The 19882-nt window shown below is 29.4% G+C and overlaps 1 protein-coding gene across 1 annotated transcript; it reads right to left on the bottom strand.

Annotated features, from left to right (window-relative positions):
• Positions 1 to 429: 429 nt before the first annotated feature.
• Positions 430 to 18557, bottom strand: LOC126771849 (uncharacterized transporter slc-17.2-like). Its single transcript, XM_050491989.1, has 9 exons — positions 18278 to 18557; positions 8612 to 8738; positions 6070 to 6157; positions 4910 to 5152; positions 3851 to 4022; positions 3346 to 3488; positions 2755 to 2975; positions 1866 to 2166; positions 430 to 1431 (listed from the first exon to the last, which is right to left on the bottom strand). Exons 1-9 carry the CDS (start codon positions 18300 to 18302, stop codon positions 1234 to 1236), a joined length of 1518 nt encoding a protein of 505 aa, XP_050347946.1. The 5' UTR covers positions 18303 to 18557; the 3' UTR covers positions 430 to 1233.
• Between the last annotated feature and the right edge of the window lie 1325 nt (positions 18558 to 19882).

Below are 19882 nucleotides of genomic sequence, written 5' to 3'. Positions count from 1 at the left end.
CTTTGCCCAGCAGTGGGACGTTAACAGGCTGTTACTGTTAATCTATTTTTAACTACACAGACAATATCAAGTTGCATAGTATGTTAAACAGTAAAATATTAACAAGATTAATAACAAATTTAATTCGTATATAAAGAAACGCGTACTCATTTTTTGAAATATAAACAATTACATTATTATAGCAGAAGATGTCAAATATGCCAAGATGCAAAACTTTCTTAAGCTACTGGCTCGAATGCAAAGGGTAATACTTAGGTAGATAAGAATTTAGAATCAATGTATTATTTATTTTGACTATTCACATTGACACAGTCGTGTAAATTAAATAATAAGAAAAAGGAAAATAATGCAGCATATAAAAAAGCCATCATATAAATTCAAAATAATTTAATTATTTTCAATTACTCTCAAATGCCATCACAGTTTAAAAAAAATATTATATTCTAGTTATTTATTAAATCTAAAAACTTGTTTTATATTATTATCAAATAATTCCTCTTTCAGTGATCCTATTTTTTTAATAGCAACCCTATCATTTAATCAATAAAATCTCAATTAATTATTCAGTTTCTTTTGAATCTCGTACCAGATATACAAACACGCTATAGATTAATTTAAAATAATAAGCTAATTAAAAAATATCAAAAATAAAGGATTGATAAAATCAATTCAGAAACAATCTTACAACTTTGTAAAGAGTCAATTTTGGCTACATATTTTAATGAATTACTAAGAAACCTCATAACTACGTTTTAATTGCATTTTATGTTATTTGTGCAATTGATATTCATTCCTTCATAGTCGATCTATGTTCTTACTAGCATGCGTTATTATAGTATAACTTATTAAAATAATTTATGTTGTTGTAAACAACGGCTCAAAGTATTGAGAAATAGCTCATTAAAATTTGAAAGAAAAAAAATTTTTTTTGTAAAAAAATATTTGTTCAAATTTTTAACACTTTTGCATAAAAAAATTCTTTCTCAAAAAACAATTATTTTAATCACAGTCAAGCCTCATGAAAATAAAAAAAGCTTTATTCATAGTATATTGTCATTTTTAAATTCGTAATATATCTTAAACATAAAATATATTATTAGTAAGTACATAAAAGCTTCCTCTAATAATAACCACATGATTAAATTTTTTTATCGGATTTACTTTTCTTGGGCTTTGCCAATTATGTAACTACTATTTTATCTGAACTGATCTTTTATAACAGATACTAAAGTTTTATGTTTTTGCGGTGATAGTAACGGTGGTATCGGTAGAGTTTGCACTTGGTCTCTTTTCTTCTTCATCTTCTTCAACTGGTTCAATGTAATTCCATGATTGTGTTTCTCCTGTTCCAAAAATAATGAAATATATCGCTGAAGCGATGTACAAAGACGCTCCGGTGAAGAAGACTGGTCGCCATTCCGCAAAACCGTTCTAAAATTAAAAACAATTTATCATGAAAAACGTATATTTGTAATGCCGAATATAATAAGACGTATAAACAATGAATTTTGATTCACATCCAGTTATGTATTACAATACATTGTTTTAAAAAATAACTAATTGCTTTTATTATAGTAAATTGATTGATTGATTTATTATTGGAAACTTTTTCTAGCAATGTTGTTTTGCTAAACGTCCATGCTATAAATTCTTTGTAAATATTTATAAAATCTGTTTATTCTATTCTTGTTATGGTAATAAATGTAACGTGTGAATTATATGTAATTATTGTATTTATATAATTTCTGATAAGTATCTGCATGAAAAATTCATGAAGCTAAATAATTATGCTTTATATAAGAAAAAAAAATCTTTTGCTTGAATAAAAATATATCATTTTGTACTAACAATTTAACGCCACTTACCCCATTTTTAGTGAAATAAGCAGTAACTATGGGCGTAATGAAGCCAGCTGTGTTTCCTATTCCATTAGCAAATCCATACAATGTTCCGGCAAAATTAGGAGCAAGATCTTGGTGGTTGACCAGATTGGTCAAAGTGGCCGCGCCATTCGATCCCATCGAAAATGTTATTAGAGCCACAGAAAGTATCGGCGCGCATCCAGTGTATCCAAGGGCTATCAGTAATAATCCAGGTACTATGTGGGAGAAGAGGCAGAAAAACTTCCTCACAAAAGTCGTTGAAACTATGTTTTGTTTCATGATTCTGAAATTATTATACTGATTAAAATACAAAGCACTTAACATTTTCGATTAAGTAGCATCAAGAATTCAACGATATACGGGCTGCCTAGTACTATTAAAGATGCAGCTTATATCGACTAACCTTGGTGTATTGTCATACCAACTATTAACACAAGCTTTTATGATTGTTGAATTAAGGGGGTAATAGGAATACTAGAGTTTCCATAAAAAAGAGCCTATGTTAGTATTCAATTAAAAAAGAATCATTATCGAGACTACTTTTTATAACACGTCGTTTTTATTTTATTTTATCTTCACGTGAGAACTTGTTAAAAGTCCTACTCTTCATTTAGATCTGTAAAATTATTTGAGACAAAGACGTAATCAATAGATCTTCCGAAATGCTACCTTCAATTACATTTCATACGATTGAAGTTACTACAGCTGTAAATAATATTGAGTATCGGTCGGTCGGACTAAAAGAATGTTGTTTTGCCTAATTCCGAACTTTCGACCTAAATTCAGAAAACTGAAGAACACATTCACTGTAACAAAAACATACTAGTACTACCAGTTAATAATTTGATTATAAGTGTAACAACTTTCTCACCTGTCTCCAATTGCTCCGAAGATTAATGAGAATATCATTCTAGCTAAGTACGGCAAGGAAGACAATGTTCCGGTTGAGGTAAGATTGAAACCCAATGCGCTAGATACGAACTTAGGTGCGGCAGTCATCGCGAAGTACAGTCCCCAATTACTACCGTAGTGAAGAATCACCATAGCGAGGAAGGGAAATGAAGTAACAATTTTTAAGAAAGGAGGTACAGCCTGAAAATAATGTTTATGTTTTAATTAAAATTGACTAACTGAAAATATATATTCTTCTAAAATAATTGCGATTCATGACATATTCTAATCAGGAAGGAATTTTGTTATTTTCATTTCAAACTAAATAACAAATTATGATAATTATTAGCACTAAAAATGAAAAAAAAAAACATAAATTATACAAAAATATGTCTTTCGAAATGATTAAATAATACTTAGTTTTTTTTTATTCGTTGGTTAATATATAATTAAATGTAAAATAAAAATACCTTTGGCAGCTATGTTTTAAAGTCAGAAATCTTCTTACATTTACATATCCTTAGTGAAAGAATATTACCAAAAATTATTTTTAATAAATTTTAGAACCTACTTTCTTTTTATTCGAACTCTGCACTTTATCGCCGATGGCTTGCAAAATATAATCTTTTTCTTCAGAAGAAATACGTGGATGCTGAATTGGCGAATCATATACCAAGAACCACCAAGCCAAGCACCACACTACACCAATTATACCTGTAATTTATAAATCTTTTAACTATGAATCTATACAAGAATATTCACAGGTCAGTCATTACCATTCATATTCTAGCACATAGTTATAAAATTAGGAATCAATTATTAAAATAATAAAGTATTCTTAAGTTACTTTAGAGAACATTAGTGTGAAAGTTTGTTAGTCACATTAGTGTGAAACCTGAACCAGAAGGAAGTATTACTCTAGTAATAAAATTCTTATAGTTTCTATTTCATTATATAAAATTGATTGATAAAAAATCAGAACAATATTTTTAAGATAAACACAGATATTTTTTACTTCCTTGTTTTTATGAGAATAAGTTGTTTTTCAACTTTAGTTAATTTATTATAAAACTTACCAGGTACATAAAATGCATAATTCCAACCAAAGTTCTCAATCAACGGCCCCGTGAGTGACCACGTCACAACAGTTCCTATGGCACCACCTAAAAGTGAGCTCACGAATTTTCCTTTTTCAGCTGGAGGAGCCCAGCGAGCAACGAGCGAATGCAATGCAGGAAAAAGAAAACCCTAAAGAAACATTTTACATATCAGAACATAAATATTGGTTATATGAAAGGTACGTCAAACTTCTAAATCGTTTTTATGTTGTTAATAATGTTAAATCAGTTCAAATGAGAATTAAGATAAAACTTATGCTGTAATTAATATTTTTATGCTTTCTTATGTAGAATACCCATATTATTAAGATATTATAGAATAGAATAGGAATAGGAAGGCGGACGAGCATATGGGCCACCTGATGGTAAGTGGTCACCAACGCTCTTAGACATTGGCATTGTAAGAAATGTCAACCATCGCTTACATATCCAATGCGCCACCAACCTTGGGAACTAAGATTTTATGTCCCTTGTGCCTGTAATTACACTGGCTCACTCACCCTTCAAACCGGAACACAACAATATTGTGAATGTATTATTAAGATTCCGATGTGTATTTATCAGTTTCTTTCCATATTATCTGACAAAAAGAAAACAAATACAATAAAATTTGATAAAATAAATTTTACGCCAACTGCCTTTTCGATTGCTAAGCTCCTCATACATCTGGATATCTTGGAAGAAATATAATTGACGTAGCGTTATGATGTCCGATCAAAACATTTTTATGGAAACAAAAGATACTTAGATAATTTTCTGACAATTATATAAACCATATTGATATTATACATTTTGCAAATGAATTTTGACCTTGATAAATTTTATATCCAATTTTTTGTAAGAATTATTACACAAAACAAAAACACATACAACATTTTAACAGTGAAAGTAAATGTTTATTTCATCGTTTTTTATACTCAATTCATTTTTTTACATACATATTTTATATAAAATTATATTAAAAATGGACAATTTATTGCTGTTAAAAATAAGTACCAACTTAATAATGAAACTTACCGATAAAAGACCGATGACGAATCGTGTGCCCACAAGTAGGGAATAATGCAACATAGCTGCCTGCGGCGTGATAATTGTAAGCACTGCACTTGTCAACATTGTTAAAAAGACGACTTTTCTCGGGCCCCATATTTCAGCTGCAGTGCCACTAATTAGGGATGTGATGGCGTAACCCCAGAAGTAGCTAGATAATACATAAGCTTGTTCTTGAGCTGTCCAATTAAACGTCACCACACCTTCAGGCTGCAAAACAAAACTATTTATTCTACTTTCTGTATTACAATTCATTGGACGCATATCCTAACTCGTTATATAATGAAGCGGTAACTTTGAATCGTATATAGCTTTTTTTTTCTTTCTTATCCTAGGTTTATTTATATTGGTATTTGATAAAACAAAGACACTAAATTTTTCTTCTAATTCCTGTAATACGTCGTGTACATGCCCATTGAACCGTGTTGCCGGATTATAACGATTATAGTAACTCAAAGATTGTGGTAAATTGCTTAATTAAATTATTATTGCATTAATAACAGAAGTTACAATAAAAACAATTCTATATAAATTACAGCAACAATGAAATATAATTATATTTAATTGTATTTAATTACACAAATAATTCGAATTTTAAACATATACCTTTTATGTTGACATATTTTGCTTCACAGGTGATAACATTAACATTTAAAGAAAACGTGTTGGAATGTATATAATAGCTTACAGATCTAAACCAAGGTTCATATAAACATAACCTTACGATACCTTTCATTCTTACATCTATCCTATCATCTTATGTAATTAACGTTTTGTACTTTAAATAAATATTTTATAAACTTTTTACAATAAGATTCATATTATGTACCTATGACCGATTTCTCAGACATTCTCAAGGAAAACTAGCCTACTACTGCGCAGATTATTACAGTACACAAGATGAGCTCTATTCCCTCGCTCTCATAATCCGATGTGACCTCAAATCCGTTTCTTGCTTTCCGAGACACGGAATTGTAACCACTTTCAGATTCCAGGTTGTTACTGCTACTGAGACCTTGAAACCAAAACCTCGAGATCTCTGGTCTTAATATATGCTAGCCACTAGCCCAACGGTTAAGTTAAGGTATTTAGATATAGTAGTTGTAATTATAATTTTATGTGATTACCTGACGTAGCACCCGTTTCGTAATCACATTTATAGTGTCATTATATAATGAATCGTCATTTGCGATGGCCTCGCATTCGCTTTTCACCCTGTGAACAAAAGAACAATGTGATCAGTCCTTGCTGAATCGACTGTATAATATAAAAATATATTTAAAATATTTTATGATCATAATAAAACACAATTTTATCTAAACATACAGCGCTACTGCTTCATTCGTATTTAATTACTATGATGAAGATAACAATATTCAAGACTGTAAATGTTTTAAAATGTATTATAATGGCTTATAGAACTATATTTAATTCTTACTACGTTTGTTTGTTAGCTAGTTTCATCGTAGAGATTATTATTTTCTTCTAAAAATACTTTTATTAATATTCAATTTTGAAAACTAATTTCACTATACTATTAGTACAGTGCTTTCGACGATGTGGTTCGGCAAAAATATAATACGTTCTGAATAAGAAAACTAGACAATCACTACAATTATTAATACATATATATCTATATTTTAAAATTTATATTACATTCAACAGAGTCTATTCCAAATGAGGTTTAATGTATTACGCATATATGTTTTTTTTAAATATTTTTAGAGGGAGGATGAGCTTGTAGAGCTTGCCATGTCAACGGCGTGGTCGCTGGTTTTAATGTGCTTTTGGCCTGTACTAATAACAAATTTAATCACTCTTCTCAACGCAACGGTACAAAGTATGTATTCTCGGTGGTCGAATAAATAGTCGGATAAATGGTGACAGTCCATTACGGTATCCATTCAGATTGTTCACCTCAAATCGGTAACACCAACAAAGTATATTTCATATAACTAATATTAATTTATGTTTTGTTGTGTATGTGTACGTATGTATAGTAATTTATTTTTGAAATGTCAAACGTCAGTTTCTGACAAACGAACACGCTAAAGTTTAGAGGTCAAATACGCTTTGCATGCCTAATGTTGAGTGTATAGGTAAGTCCATTTGTCGGTCCCTTTGATCTGAGTACGATGCAACATTAAGCCATTTAAGTTTAGCTTTATCCTCATAGCTCGTTAGCTTTGTCATTGTGATCATTTTCATGGAAAAATAATACACATTTAAAACAAATTGAAAGTAATAATTTCATATTTTAAATGAATCATAAAAATATAATCTAATGGAATGGAATGAAATGGAGACAGTCGCTCCGGGTCCTACTTGGCACAGAGGTTGTCCATTGCCGTACAGCGCGGAAATGCGGCCTGCATTATGGGCAGCTTTGCGTCAGGGGGGAATCGGGAGGAACTATTTTAAATTTGAATAATTATAAAAATGCCATAGTTTCTGTGTTGTTCTGTTGATTGGAGTCGAGGGAATGATCATTTTGAGTATAATAGCTCTTTCGAAATCAATTGAAAGTATCAATACATTTAGGATTTATTTTATTATTTTTAGCTATATCTAAATATTTTAGATAATACGATATTCTATTTTACACATAAGCATAAATTGAAAATAAAACGGGTGTTTGTGACAGATTTGCTGTGATGATTATTCTGACAAATAATATCATCAAATGAGATAAGAGCATCACTTTAGATATCTTCAGGCTAAGTATTTCGATACGTCACTAGAATGTTGATTAGAAGTTTCTTATATAATCAACTAGTTTCCACCAGCTGCTTCGCCCACGTGTTGGGGGCCGGATAGATTTTTAGGTATAAAAAGTAGGCTACGTACTTCCTTGCTTATATATTATAAGCTTTAAACTAAATTTCATCAAAATTGGCTCGAAAGCGTCACAGACAGCCACAGACAGAGTAACTTTAGCCTTTATAATATAAGTATAGGTTTTCACAATCATAAACGATATAAAGTTGCATAACATGTTAAACAGAATAGAAAACAAAATTGCCAAAATTAACTTATTTCCATGCCATATTGACACTTTACTTTGAAGACACTTGCTAGCCTTGCGCGAACTTGTTTTTATTTCATTATAGATGGATTGAATGTATCGTAGATAAACTTAGTGCAAATCGATAGCACAATAACGTAAGGAATTTGTGAGTTAGTCGTTTTGTGAAGGTCTAAATTAACAAGTGTTGTCTTACGATAAAAAAATACATCGATTTACTTATCTTACCACAAACACTTGTAATTTTAAAACGTCACTTTAGCATAAAGTAATTATAAAAGTTCTTTTAAAAATTGCCATTTTTTATCTTTTATATAATCTGTAATATAGAATAGAATATGTTATAATTCAGTAACACATTATATTATATATTTATGTTATGTAGTGGGAACAGTGACTGCTAAGGGAGCGAGGGGAAATAATTACCAGTATAGAGCCCAATGAAGCGTGAAGGAATAACAAACAACGCACGTTTTATAACATCCTTGGTAGAACGAATGGTAGTGGCATGTATATGTACGTAGTATGTAAACGTGAATAGTTCTCCGAATATCTCGCGATTCCAGTTCATTAATAATACATTATAATATATATGTTAATGATACCTTGTTTGATTACAAATAATATAAATGTATAATACTAACGATTTAACTTCGCTATCGTCTGGAACCATTGCGATGATGTTGACGCTCATATTTACCCTTAACATGTAATTAACCCAGCAAGCGAAAAACATCATTAAGGCCACGTTAAACCGCGCCGGGATGAGATCTGAAAAATAAATATACAGTGAGTCATACATATCTTCTTTTTGTAATTTATTACAAATAATAACCAGATAAACACTGCTTCAGCTTTTAAAGTTTTTAGAGGTTTAACAATACTTTGTTTTCTTGTTCCGAATGTCAAATGAATAATTACAGAAAGAGACAGCTCTATATATCACTAAACACTCGTTAAACAACATTTATTAAAGACCATTAATTTAAAATTGTAATATATTTCGATTATCGTTGGAACAATTTTATAATTTTACGAAAGTAATGCCGCCACAGACAAGTCCGCACTTTTCGTTTGTTCATGATTTTTAATTTATATATAAGGCAGGATGGCAGACCCTTTATGGTTAGTAGTCATCTCTGCTGACAATAGACATTGGAACTGTAAGAAGTATTCAAAATCCATTCCTTCTACAATAAATGCTCGGCTGACCACAATATCTAAGATGTTATGTCCTAAATAAAATTATTTTAATATTTATTGGTTAATACTTTACCTATATTTATATTGCCTTTGTATTTGTTTGCTTGTAAGAAATTTTAAACAAATTAACACTAATTATAATTCTGCTAAAAATACATCAAAAACAAATTTATGTAATAATAATACGTAATAGCTTTTATTCATCTTCGAAAATTAAGTTTATTAAGCATTCAATGCCAAATGTAGAGTTAAGATGTAAGGAATTTAAAGCTATAAATTAGCAAAAATTTGCAGTCGTAGCCAAGTACGCGACCTCGTCTAACAAACCTGAAAGCGATTTCGCGGAAGATAACTTTCAAATACAATGTCAATATCAGATGAACATGACAACAGATCGCTTAGAATAGATATGGCAATATTAATAGAAATATTTTATCTAAATAAAACAAATCGATACCAGTGAAAGGGAAAGCCAAAAACATATTTGAACTAGTTTAACAAAATAATTATTCAGTGAACTCGAATGTTTATTTGATGGGACATTCCAAATTATTTGCAAGTCTGTAAAAACGTCGAATTTTTTGCATTTTTTTTAATAATGATGATACTCCCTTTTAAATTAAATTAAATACATTTTTCATTTTTGAACTATCCGTGTCCTCTTTTCGTAGTTAGAATAACGGCTTAAATAAAACTTAAGTTGAAGGACCAACATACTAGGAAAAAATCGTGTTTTTTGGGCCAGGAATTTTTGAACAACTCACCAAAGCTGCATCACAACCCGATAAATGGTTTAGAAACATATTCATTTTTAATTATTAAGAAGAAGATGACACATTGAATGTTAGTTCAAGTTTCAGTTAGTTCCAAAAAAAATGTTCTTGAATAATGTCAGTATTAAACATTACTTTAATGCATTTTTACTTTTACAGTTGATATCTCAATAAATATGAATTTAGCTAAAAACCTGAAGAATAGTATATCTTTTTGAATGTTGGTAATATTAAGCTTTAATAAAGGTGAAAACAATTTTTCTAATTATTTTTTTGCAATAATTGCAAAAAATTGTTATTTTAAATGACCGTGGGCTTCCTACGTCTACGAATAATAGTAAAATAGATACAAGGATAGATAACATGTAACAAAAATCTCCAACTACAATTAAGTATCAACATTTTGAATTACTTTAACATCATTAATTTTATTTTTTTATTTTTGCAACTTGTTCTTACCATTTATTTCCTTATTGTGATTGTTTAAAAAAACAATAAAGGTCTCATTAAGAAGTAGAGGTAGCATTGAACGTAAGCGTAGTATGCAATTTAAGTCCTTTCAAGTCATTCTTTTCATTGTATACTAACATGGTACAGACAACAGATGCCTACCAAGTACTACATACATGAATACTTGACTTTAAAATTACTTGTGAATCAATGCTTATTAAATGAAACAATTGCAACTAATAACAAGTCTGAACAGTTGAAAATGTTAGTTATTATTACACTTAATATTTTTTTTAAAGGATCGCGTTTATATAATAATTGTTATTGATTTTAGGTGAATTGCAATAGGCCAATACTTGCATTAGTAAGATTTCATGGAATTAAAAAAAGTTTCAATTTATCGAACTATTTATCATTTAACAATTACCTTTTCTGTTTAAAAAAAAATTAAAATATTTGTTCAGAAAAATTATTCGGAAGATTTTTTTTTTTGCCTTTAGAAGATTAACCATTTAATTTGTTGTTGCAAATCGTTTGTCTAGACTGATTGTCCTTAAGGTTATATGGGTGACCTTTAGCTTGACGATTGCCATGATCGAACGTTTTTGTTGAACATATTTTATTATTGAATTACAAACATAAATATTTGCGTAACGGTTTGCTCGTTTTAGCCTTCTGGAAGATTCCGTTAACGGTGAAAGTGCAGCAATGCAGGGCCCAAGACACCACGACGAGACATCGTCGTCGTGGCGCCGCCTTGTCACTTCCACATAAGTTAAAGCCTTATCAATTTAGATTTTATAATGATTAATATCTGAGTGACAGTTATCGAACACAACTTTCAAGAATTAATATAAGCATTAACGGTGAGACCTACTTTCGTATAATAACAAACTATTGATTCAAATTGATGTTATTCACACATCATTTTGCGTACCGCTTAAAATATGAGTATATTATTTGCATAAAAGAGTAAGAGTGAGTCAATATTACTTTGTAATTTAACTTTATGGTTACAACTTGCAACCTACATAGGTACATTCAGTTGCTCTACATTTTCATTCATTCTAAGATAACAAATACATAACTATGCATTAAAGCGATACAAATTTGAAATTAAATATTTATTACAAGTATTTTCAAGCATTCAACAGTAAAGTATACTTACTTATCATATTACTATATAAATTGACATGTTAGGTAAAACGATAATACTGAAATAATTGTAGTATAATAAAACAATTATCAATATAACGAACATATTTTATGCTTCTTGTAGGTAATAAATAAACAGTTTTTAGTACCACTTTTGCATTGCAGTGTGTGTAAGTATTATCTATTTGTAACAGAATCGTTGGATCGTAACTATTCATTTTATGCGATTTGTCAAGGCCGAAATAGTATGAATGGAAGTTTACTTCCACATGACACAAAAATGTGTGAGAAAATTACAAATACCAGTTTCCGCCTGTCAACATATTAATCTAATATTTACATTATAATTTTAAATGTTAAATGGTCTGACCTTTTTAAATAAATAGAGCAAATTGAAGATTGTTTTTATTTTTTTTCCTTAACTCTTAAATAGTAGCAATTGATGATAACATTTCGGATCATAGGTTGATGTAAAATACATAACAATTATGTTTATCTTTCATCTTGAATCGGACCGTTAAATACTATTATTTTTTCCTTTTTCCTTATTACATATATTCTTCTTATAATTCCGTAAATGTTTTAAAATATGTAACATACACTACCTTCAACTTTTTCCCTATATCATTTTGTAACTTGTGATTTTGTTATGTTAGAATGTATGTGAAACTAAAAATGAGACTGACATTATTCTCGGCCAATATTTTTTTTATTTCAAAATATTTGTTACTTCATGTATATAGATAAGTTATTAGCTAATAAAATTAATTATTATTACAGAAAAATGATCATTACAAATATATACATTGAATGTATAAATTCATTATTATAATAAAATATTATAAGTATATAAAATTCATAAGAAAATTTTAAGTAGCTTTTATTTTCGTACAATAAGTAACCGAAGCTATATAATAAGTATAATATGGACTAACAATTATCTTTGGAATGTTACGTGACATAATGGACGTTACATGATAATTTAACTGTGAATTTGTTTGAACGATTACACATTTTTTATTATTAATATAACAAATAAATGATCACGTAGGTAACATGAAACATGTAAACTAAATTAAAAGAATAAAATGGCGAAAAACGCCCAATTTTAGTTTTGTTTAAAACAAAAGAGTATCTCATTATTATTTTTTTGCTAAAAGATAATATACATAATTATAAACAAAACTATTCTTTATATATTATAATATATCTTAAATAGCGTTATATTAATAAATTTAGTATTTTCCTTGTAAAACGGACCTCAAAAATAGGTATTGATGAAATCATTGTCATACATTTATTTAGAACATTTTTTGGATTTTTCTGTTTGTTTCTTATTATTATCTTATAAATGTATAAACTGCTTAACAACTCTTAGAAATTAACTAATAAAATATACCAATAGTATAATACGAACATTTAGAAAAAGGAATACTTCTTTTTGCAAAGCTAGGTGCACTTATAAACGTCAAAACTTATATATTTGTGTCTGTGTCGAACTAATTCTAACTTTTCATAAATAAATGGCCGTCATCTTAGACGCAATTAATTATTTACGGCATTGTATAATACTAACCTACTATATCAAACTAATTTTTATTTATATTGTTTTATCCGTACCAGTTTGATGCCATAAGCCTTTGTCAACCAAACCAAATTTGAATGCAACTTAAAATGAAGGCACCTGCGTAACCGAGTTGTATGGATTATTATATTTGTTATGCATCGTCGGTTGTAAGAAATGTGAGTTCAAATCTCAAGGCAAGCGATGAACCACGCAAGTCTCGTAAATCTTAAGTTTCTAAAGAAATAATCGGAAAATAAAAATTTGCAGTTTAGTCATTTGCATTTCTTTTAAAAAAATATTTATTTTATAACAGTTCTAATTCTGTATATAAGTATATACCAAATTATCAAATACAATATATTTTTTATTTACTGAATTAGTAATATAAAATATGCATATATTTAGTTCATATTCATAGAAAATACGCAACGGTAGGAAATAATACAAAGACTTATCTTAGATATTTTCAGATTGTATTATCTTATTTATTTTAGAACTAAATGTAACTAGTAAATACTATTAAGTAGAATAAAAAGGCTTACGATAATTAATTTCACAGCGTATTACACGAGAAACTCTAAATTGATTTATTTCAATGATAAACATCATTGACTCAGACCACTTCTGTGTATTCAAGTATTTATAAAAACAGCAAATAAATATGTAATACGGAAACATTGTATTTGTATAGTATCTACTACTGATGGGATGGATTGATTTCCCGTCGCCCAGTGGTGTATTTATCCCAAGGCCAAGAGGGCACGTGCCCGGCGTGGAAGGTGTCATAAATGTTACCCGTTTTTGTTACTTTTTTTTGACTAATCTAATGGAACTAAAAGAATCTAACTAATCAACACCACACAAGTACTATAAAACTCAATTTTATTTACCCACATAAAAAGAGTTTAAAAAAGAGTTTAACCAATAATTCGTCTTTTTCTTTAAATTTAAGTGGCGCCAAATATTAAAATAAGCTGCAACCTTCACCATATGCGTCCTTTAACACTAATTGCCAATAGTATCGAGGGATGCGTTTAGCACAAAATATCTCTTATTAAGCTCTTACGGAACCCATATGATTGATGAAATCATCTTGATCGATTGTTAAGGACAAGTTAATCTCAGATTAAGACATTGGCGATGTAAGAAATATTAACCATTACTTACATCGCCAATGCGCCACCAAGCTTAGAAACGAAGATGTTATGTCCCTTGTGTTTTCTACACTGGCTCACTTACCCTTCAAACCGGAACACAACAATACAAAATATTGTTGTTCGGTGGTAAAATATCTGATGAGTGAGTGGTACCTATCCAGACGGGCTAACACAAAGTCCTATCACCAATTTAAATTATACTCGATCCAGGATTTTACTTCAGGACCATAGGATCGGCATTCTCATAAGCTAACCATTAAACCAAAGAGGCACTAAAGAAATAGTAACACGGTATGCACAATGCTGAGAAGCTGCAAAGGGCTTAGTATATTATAAAATAAATTATTTATTTTAAAAAAATGTGAGTATTTGAATAATCAGGCCAATATTGTGTATTGTTACCAAAATGCGGGCGCACGTATGATTTGAAATTACTTGCAAAATAATCTATTGTGCAATAACAAATACTATTTGAATGTAATAAATATGATTAACTTTAACAGATTAACCTTTATCGATATTGTTGTGGTTTTTTCCGGAAAATGTATAAAATATAATATGAAAATATAATAAAAAGCTAAAGGAAAAATATTTTTTCATAAGTCTTCTCTAAGTTATTATTGTTAAAACTATTCTCAACGAATACCAACTAACTATTAGGATGATTATAACGAATAAAAAATTAAATCTAAAGACATGCTTAATTAGTGTCATTCACCTCTTGTTCGGGGATGAAAGAAAATATCATGAGAAACCTACTTGTATCCGGTGAAATTTGACATTTGTAAAGCGCAGTGAAGCTGGCTCAATAGGATACCTCCGAGCTTTTTCTTTAGAGGATAGGGAAGCATTTGCCTGACATCGTTTTTTATTTTTTCAAATTTCAGAGAAATTGCGCAATTCGTAACAACTTTCTGGTCACCTCACATATCTGAAGCCCGAAATAGGGTGGAAATAAATTACACCCTATTCGTAATATAGAAATGATAAGATAAAAATAATAAAAAACACAATTAAGAGTAAATAAGGATTGATAAAAGAAATAACGTGGTTTTCGATATATACATGTTATTTTAACCAGTTCTCGTTTTTTGTCTAGCTATAATTATATAAAAACTATTTAAATATTAATATTGCAATCCAATCCAATTTTTTTTTCTTTCGCATTTATAGTATTAATATAGATAATAAAACGCAGTACTCTATTGTTACATTTGCCTTACCTTTTTATAAACATTGAGGATGTAAATACAAAATTAAAATAAAAAGAACAAAATACACATTACAAATTTAAAGCAGAAACACGACGTCTAAAAGATTGTCCTGTGGCATTGTACCCAAGACGCTGGCACTGTTGCCTCTCTGCACCGCTAGACTCAGCCTTTGGGCTAAATAAGCGCCAGCTCTTGGATCACCAGAAGTGTGGACCAGTTTCTCAGAAATATCTTTTATGATTCTTTTTATATTTTTTATATTATCCAGGCAATTATAATATTGCAATACAAATTTTATCAATTATACTCACATTGATAAGTGAAATCTAGCGTTAATATGTTATAGCGTTCTGCTTTTTGAATTAAGATTAATTAAACGTTGTTAGCGTTAACGTTTTTACTAAAATAATATAAAATAAGTATTTTTCAATTTCTTAACTAAATATATATAATTAAAAATAGTTACTATACTATACATTACCGAATGGAATAGTGGCAAGAATTTTAGCGCCATCTGTCGTTTGGATCGTAACTTGAAGCGAAAAATTAATAAGCCTATATGGTAACCATTGGTGACAATAGGACGGACGGTGACTCTTATGGATGTGCTTATGAACTATAATCTAAGAAATAAGTGCAACTGAAAACGGCACAAAAATATAATTTTGAATTATAAGACAAACATTTGCGCTGCTTGTGCGATTATTTTCTGGTGCAGCTCCCACCCTCAACATTGTTTTTCAGACATGTGACAGGAACGATATGTGAAAGGATGTAGCGTATTACAATCAGGATCCTGTACCGGTTCCCAGGAAACCGGTGTAAGGCCACAGAGTTTTCAAAAGCAGAGGTGGCCAAAGCTCTTTTATTATATCATTAAATGTATTTTTGCAATAGTTAAGCTATAGTTAAGACCTTCTACAACGTAAATCAAGATCGTAGAAACGTAGATCAAGAATCAAGATGATTATAAAATTAAAAGATTTAAAAGAAGTCGGCTCTTGGCCTAATTTAATCAATATAGCTGGTTTTTGACCTTTAAAATGTTTTTTTTTCCTCTTACAAGAGTATTTTATAGCGACTTAATACTCTTTAGAAACATACAAAGCTTACTCAAGAATAAATCGATAACTTACTATTGGCAATCAAGTTATAAATACAATATATCAAGATTACTTATTAAATTACACTTTTACCTGTTATTTTTTTTTATCTTCGGGTTTAAAGGTGAACAAAAAAATATAACAAATTTCTGATAAATGTACATTTTACATTTCATCAAATATATTGATAACATTATTGTAACAAATTGGGTAAATAATTACAAAATCATAATATACTCGTATTATGTAAACATGAAACAATAGGCAATACAGTTCTTGTTATCTACTTTATTAGTAAATATAATGTATACTATATTTTAATTCATTCGCAAAATTTTAAGTATTTAATAATAATAAAAAATATTCATTTTAATGGAGAACTTTAGCATAATGTATGTTGCATGAGGTAACTATTATATTTTCCTATAAGGAATTATAAAATATGACGACTTAATAGAATAACTGAATGATCTTATGTAATAATTATTTATCATAAAGTACAATATGTTATTGTAGTGATTTAATAATGTGTTCAATACAGCAATTATCATAAGAAATATTTAATTAAAAATATTAAATGGCTGAATTTTACAACGCGCTCACGGGACTTATTTATAAAACATGTAAATATCGTAACGTGTTATTTACGTCAGAGTGGAATAACTCATCTTCTTATACTCCAGTGCAAACCTTCAGAAAGGTACCTGGGTATATATATATATCGGATACTTTAGCTTAGGGTAATAAAACCCATACGGTAGCCGTCTTCGGAACAGATCGGAGAGAGATCGCGTCAATATGACGGCTTGACAAAGTTCTTCTCAATAAGTCAGATAATCTCCAAAGTCAGAATTAAGTCTACTAATCTACATCCGTGGTTATCGTAAGAGCTACCTATTCGATTTTTTTGTGTTAAGCATATCCATAAAAATCTTTAGCACTATGAGCGCTTCAACAATTTGTATGGCGACGAAAACTAAATTACCAGCAAAAGCATTCACAAGAAGAATCAATGATAAATGACATGAGGGCAATTGAATGATGATGAAAATAGAAATATATTTTTAATTACAGAAACTTGTTTAGATTAAGGTATGTTTTTTGTTAGTATATCTCAATGCTATTATGTCAGATCTCAATTATTGCAAATTTATTCTATTGTTTTATAAGTATTCCTTACTTCATTGATTGATAATAAGTTATATTACAATTTTCACCAAGGTTCTATTCTTGCAACGTTGAATATTAAAGCATTAATTTTATTTATCTCCTAATAATGGTTATATCATGGTATTGGACAAATAAAATAATCACATTGCATTAATAATATGTTAAAGACTGATATGAACAGGTAGGTAGGTACCAACGTCAGTGGCCAGTTAAAATTTAGTCATTCCTAGACCCAGGTTGAGTGAAAAAGAAAGCGTGCTACTGCTATTACATACCTACATATAAGAATATATTAGAAATAGTAATCACGTTTTATTTGACTTCATGTTATTCGCACTGTTTCAAATTATTATAAAATTATGCTAAATTGGTTGAGAAAAAACCCAATTTATTTTTTATCGTATTCAAGGATGTGAAATCTGTAGCGGTTTTATTTTAATTGAATGGATGGATGATAGCTAAGTAAAATTTGGTTTATTTATTTTCTGAAAAATAAACTATTTGAATAAAATACTCACCGAATAATTTTATATTAATTTTCATGTTAACTGATAACCACAATCGTTGACACAATAACGTCACACACCGAAATTTAAGCACACATAAATGCTAGGTTGCGGCGGGTTGCGCGCGCGCTTGCCTTTATGAGACTGCTATTCGCAATGGTAAAAGCCTCTCGGACTCGCGTGCCACTCAACCATCCAATTGTCAATGAACATTGCAACTTTAAACGACGCACATAAATGATAACATCAAGACCCTTCTAAAGGTGACTGTAGGTATGTCTAGGCACTACATACGCTCATACTTGTACATCCTTTTATTGAATCAGGTGATACTGTAAAGTAAATAAAGACCTTAATAGAATAAACCTGTCTCTGCAACGAGTTGGTATGAAAAAAGAAGTTATAAAATGCAAGTATTCTTAGTATTGCACTTCTTATTTATTTTAATGTATGATGCTTTGATGTAGATGTTTTTGTTTCTTTTTAGATTGCAAGGTTAAACTCTTAAAAACACTTTTTTGCTTAAAATCTACAATTTGAAATGTTATTGTAAATTGTTCTGTATAATTATTATTAATTGCCTCCATATTATTAGATTTAGAGTATTTATTAAAATACGTTTCAAGTATATTGACGTTGTTCGTTACTTATAATCCTTTGAACTCACACAATGGGTCTTTAAGGAGCTAAATACTAATCTGTATCTAACTAACACCAGCCTTTACATACTTAACTACTTATTAACGTCCGTCGTGGAACTCGATTAGGTACCGTTAATACGACTTTGTAATTATTTGTGAATCTCATTATTCGTCTTAGACATAAGGCTTAAATAACTGTTTCTTTCCCTGTGATTTGAATGATGTTAACGTAAAACTGGGTTTGAGGGTTTGTTATCCGATCTCTTTTGAAAAGCTAAATGAAACTTATTAAAATTTGACATACGATTATGCATGCAGAACATAATAATGGAGCAATTTTGTTTATTTTTAATTTAAAAAATATTGCTTTTTATCAATTTTACTTTAGTTCTTAAGCACTTTAATATTGTTATAGTTACACGTTTTACTAAATGTTATTATCCTCGATGCGCCATGTTACATACCTATGCACCTTTTTTTGCAAAACCTCTGGCGTCGTTTGATTTATGTCTTAAGATATTGCTGCAGCTAATACCAGTTCACTTATTTTATAGAGGGTAAAAACCTTATTTAATTATTTCAGATTTGTTGAACAATGTAACATTCTTGATTATAATAAATATTATATAGCTTGAATTCGAAGGAAATAATCGCATAGGCATTTAGTTTTAATTTATTGTGACAATTATGTTATTAATAATAGTCAAAACTTGTTCTCAGATAAAAGAGTTTAATGATTTTTTTTGTAATAAAGTTAAAAACCATTTTAATTTTGTTTTAAACTTTAAAATAAATATCGTGAATATAACTTGAAATGATTATATATATCGAATACCTGAGGAGTAACACCTCATGACCTCAATTATATAAAGAAATCTCGATGTACGGGATCAACACACTTTGAATTGCTTGCTCATATCTTTTTTTAATACTTTGTTAAAAATCCCTGTGCTAAGCGACTAGCTTAAATAAAATT

The sequence above is a fragment of the Nymphalis io genome, chromosome 11, assembly GCF_905147045.1.
Source record: "Nymphalis io chromosome 11, ilAglIoxx1.1, whole genome shotgun sequence".
Classification (NCBI taxonomy): Eukaryota; Metazoa; Arthropoda; class Insecta; order Lepidoptera; family Nymphalidae; genus Nymphalis; species Nymphalis io.
Note: the sequence above shows the minus strand (reverse complement) of the source record. Positions and strands in the feature narration are given on the sequence as shown.

What these genes read in the sequence shown, in the direction of transcription:
- LOC126771849 (XM_050491989.1), bottom strand. Translation starts at nt 18,302, where the DNA reads ATGAAAATTAATATAAAATTATTCG. An exon ending in AATTAATATAAAATTATTCG is followed by an intron (nt 8,739 to 18,277) that starts GTGAGTATTTTA and finishes TTTATTTTTCAG; the next exon opens with ATCTCATCCCGGCGCGGTTT. An exon ending in GACGATAGCGAAGTTAAATC is followed by an intron (nt 6,158 to 8,611) that starts GTTAGTATTATA and finishes TTTTGTTCACAG; the next exon opens with GGTGAAAAGCGAATGCGAGG.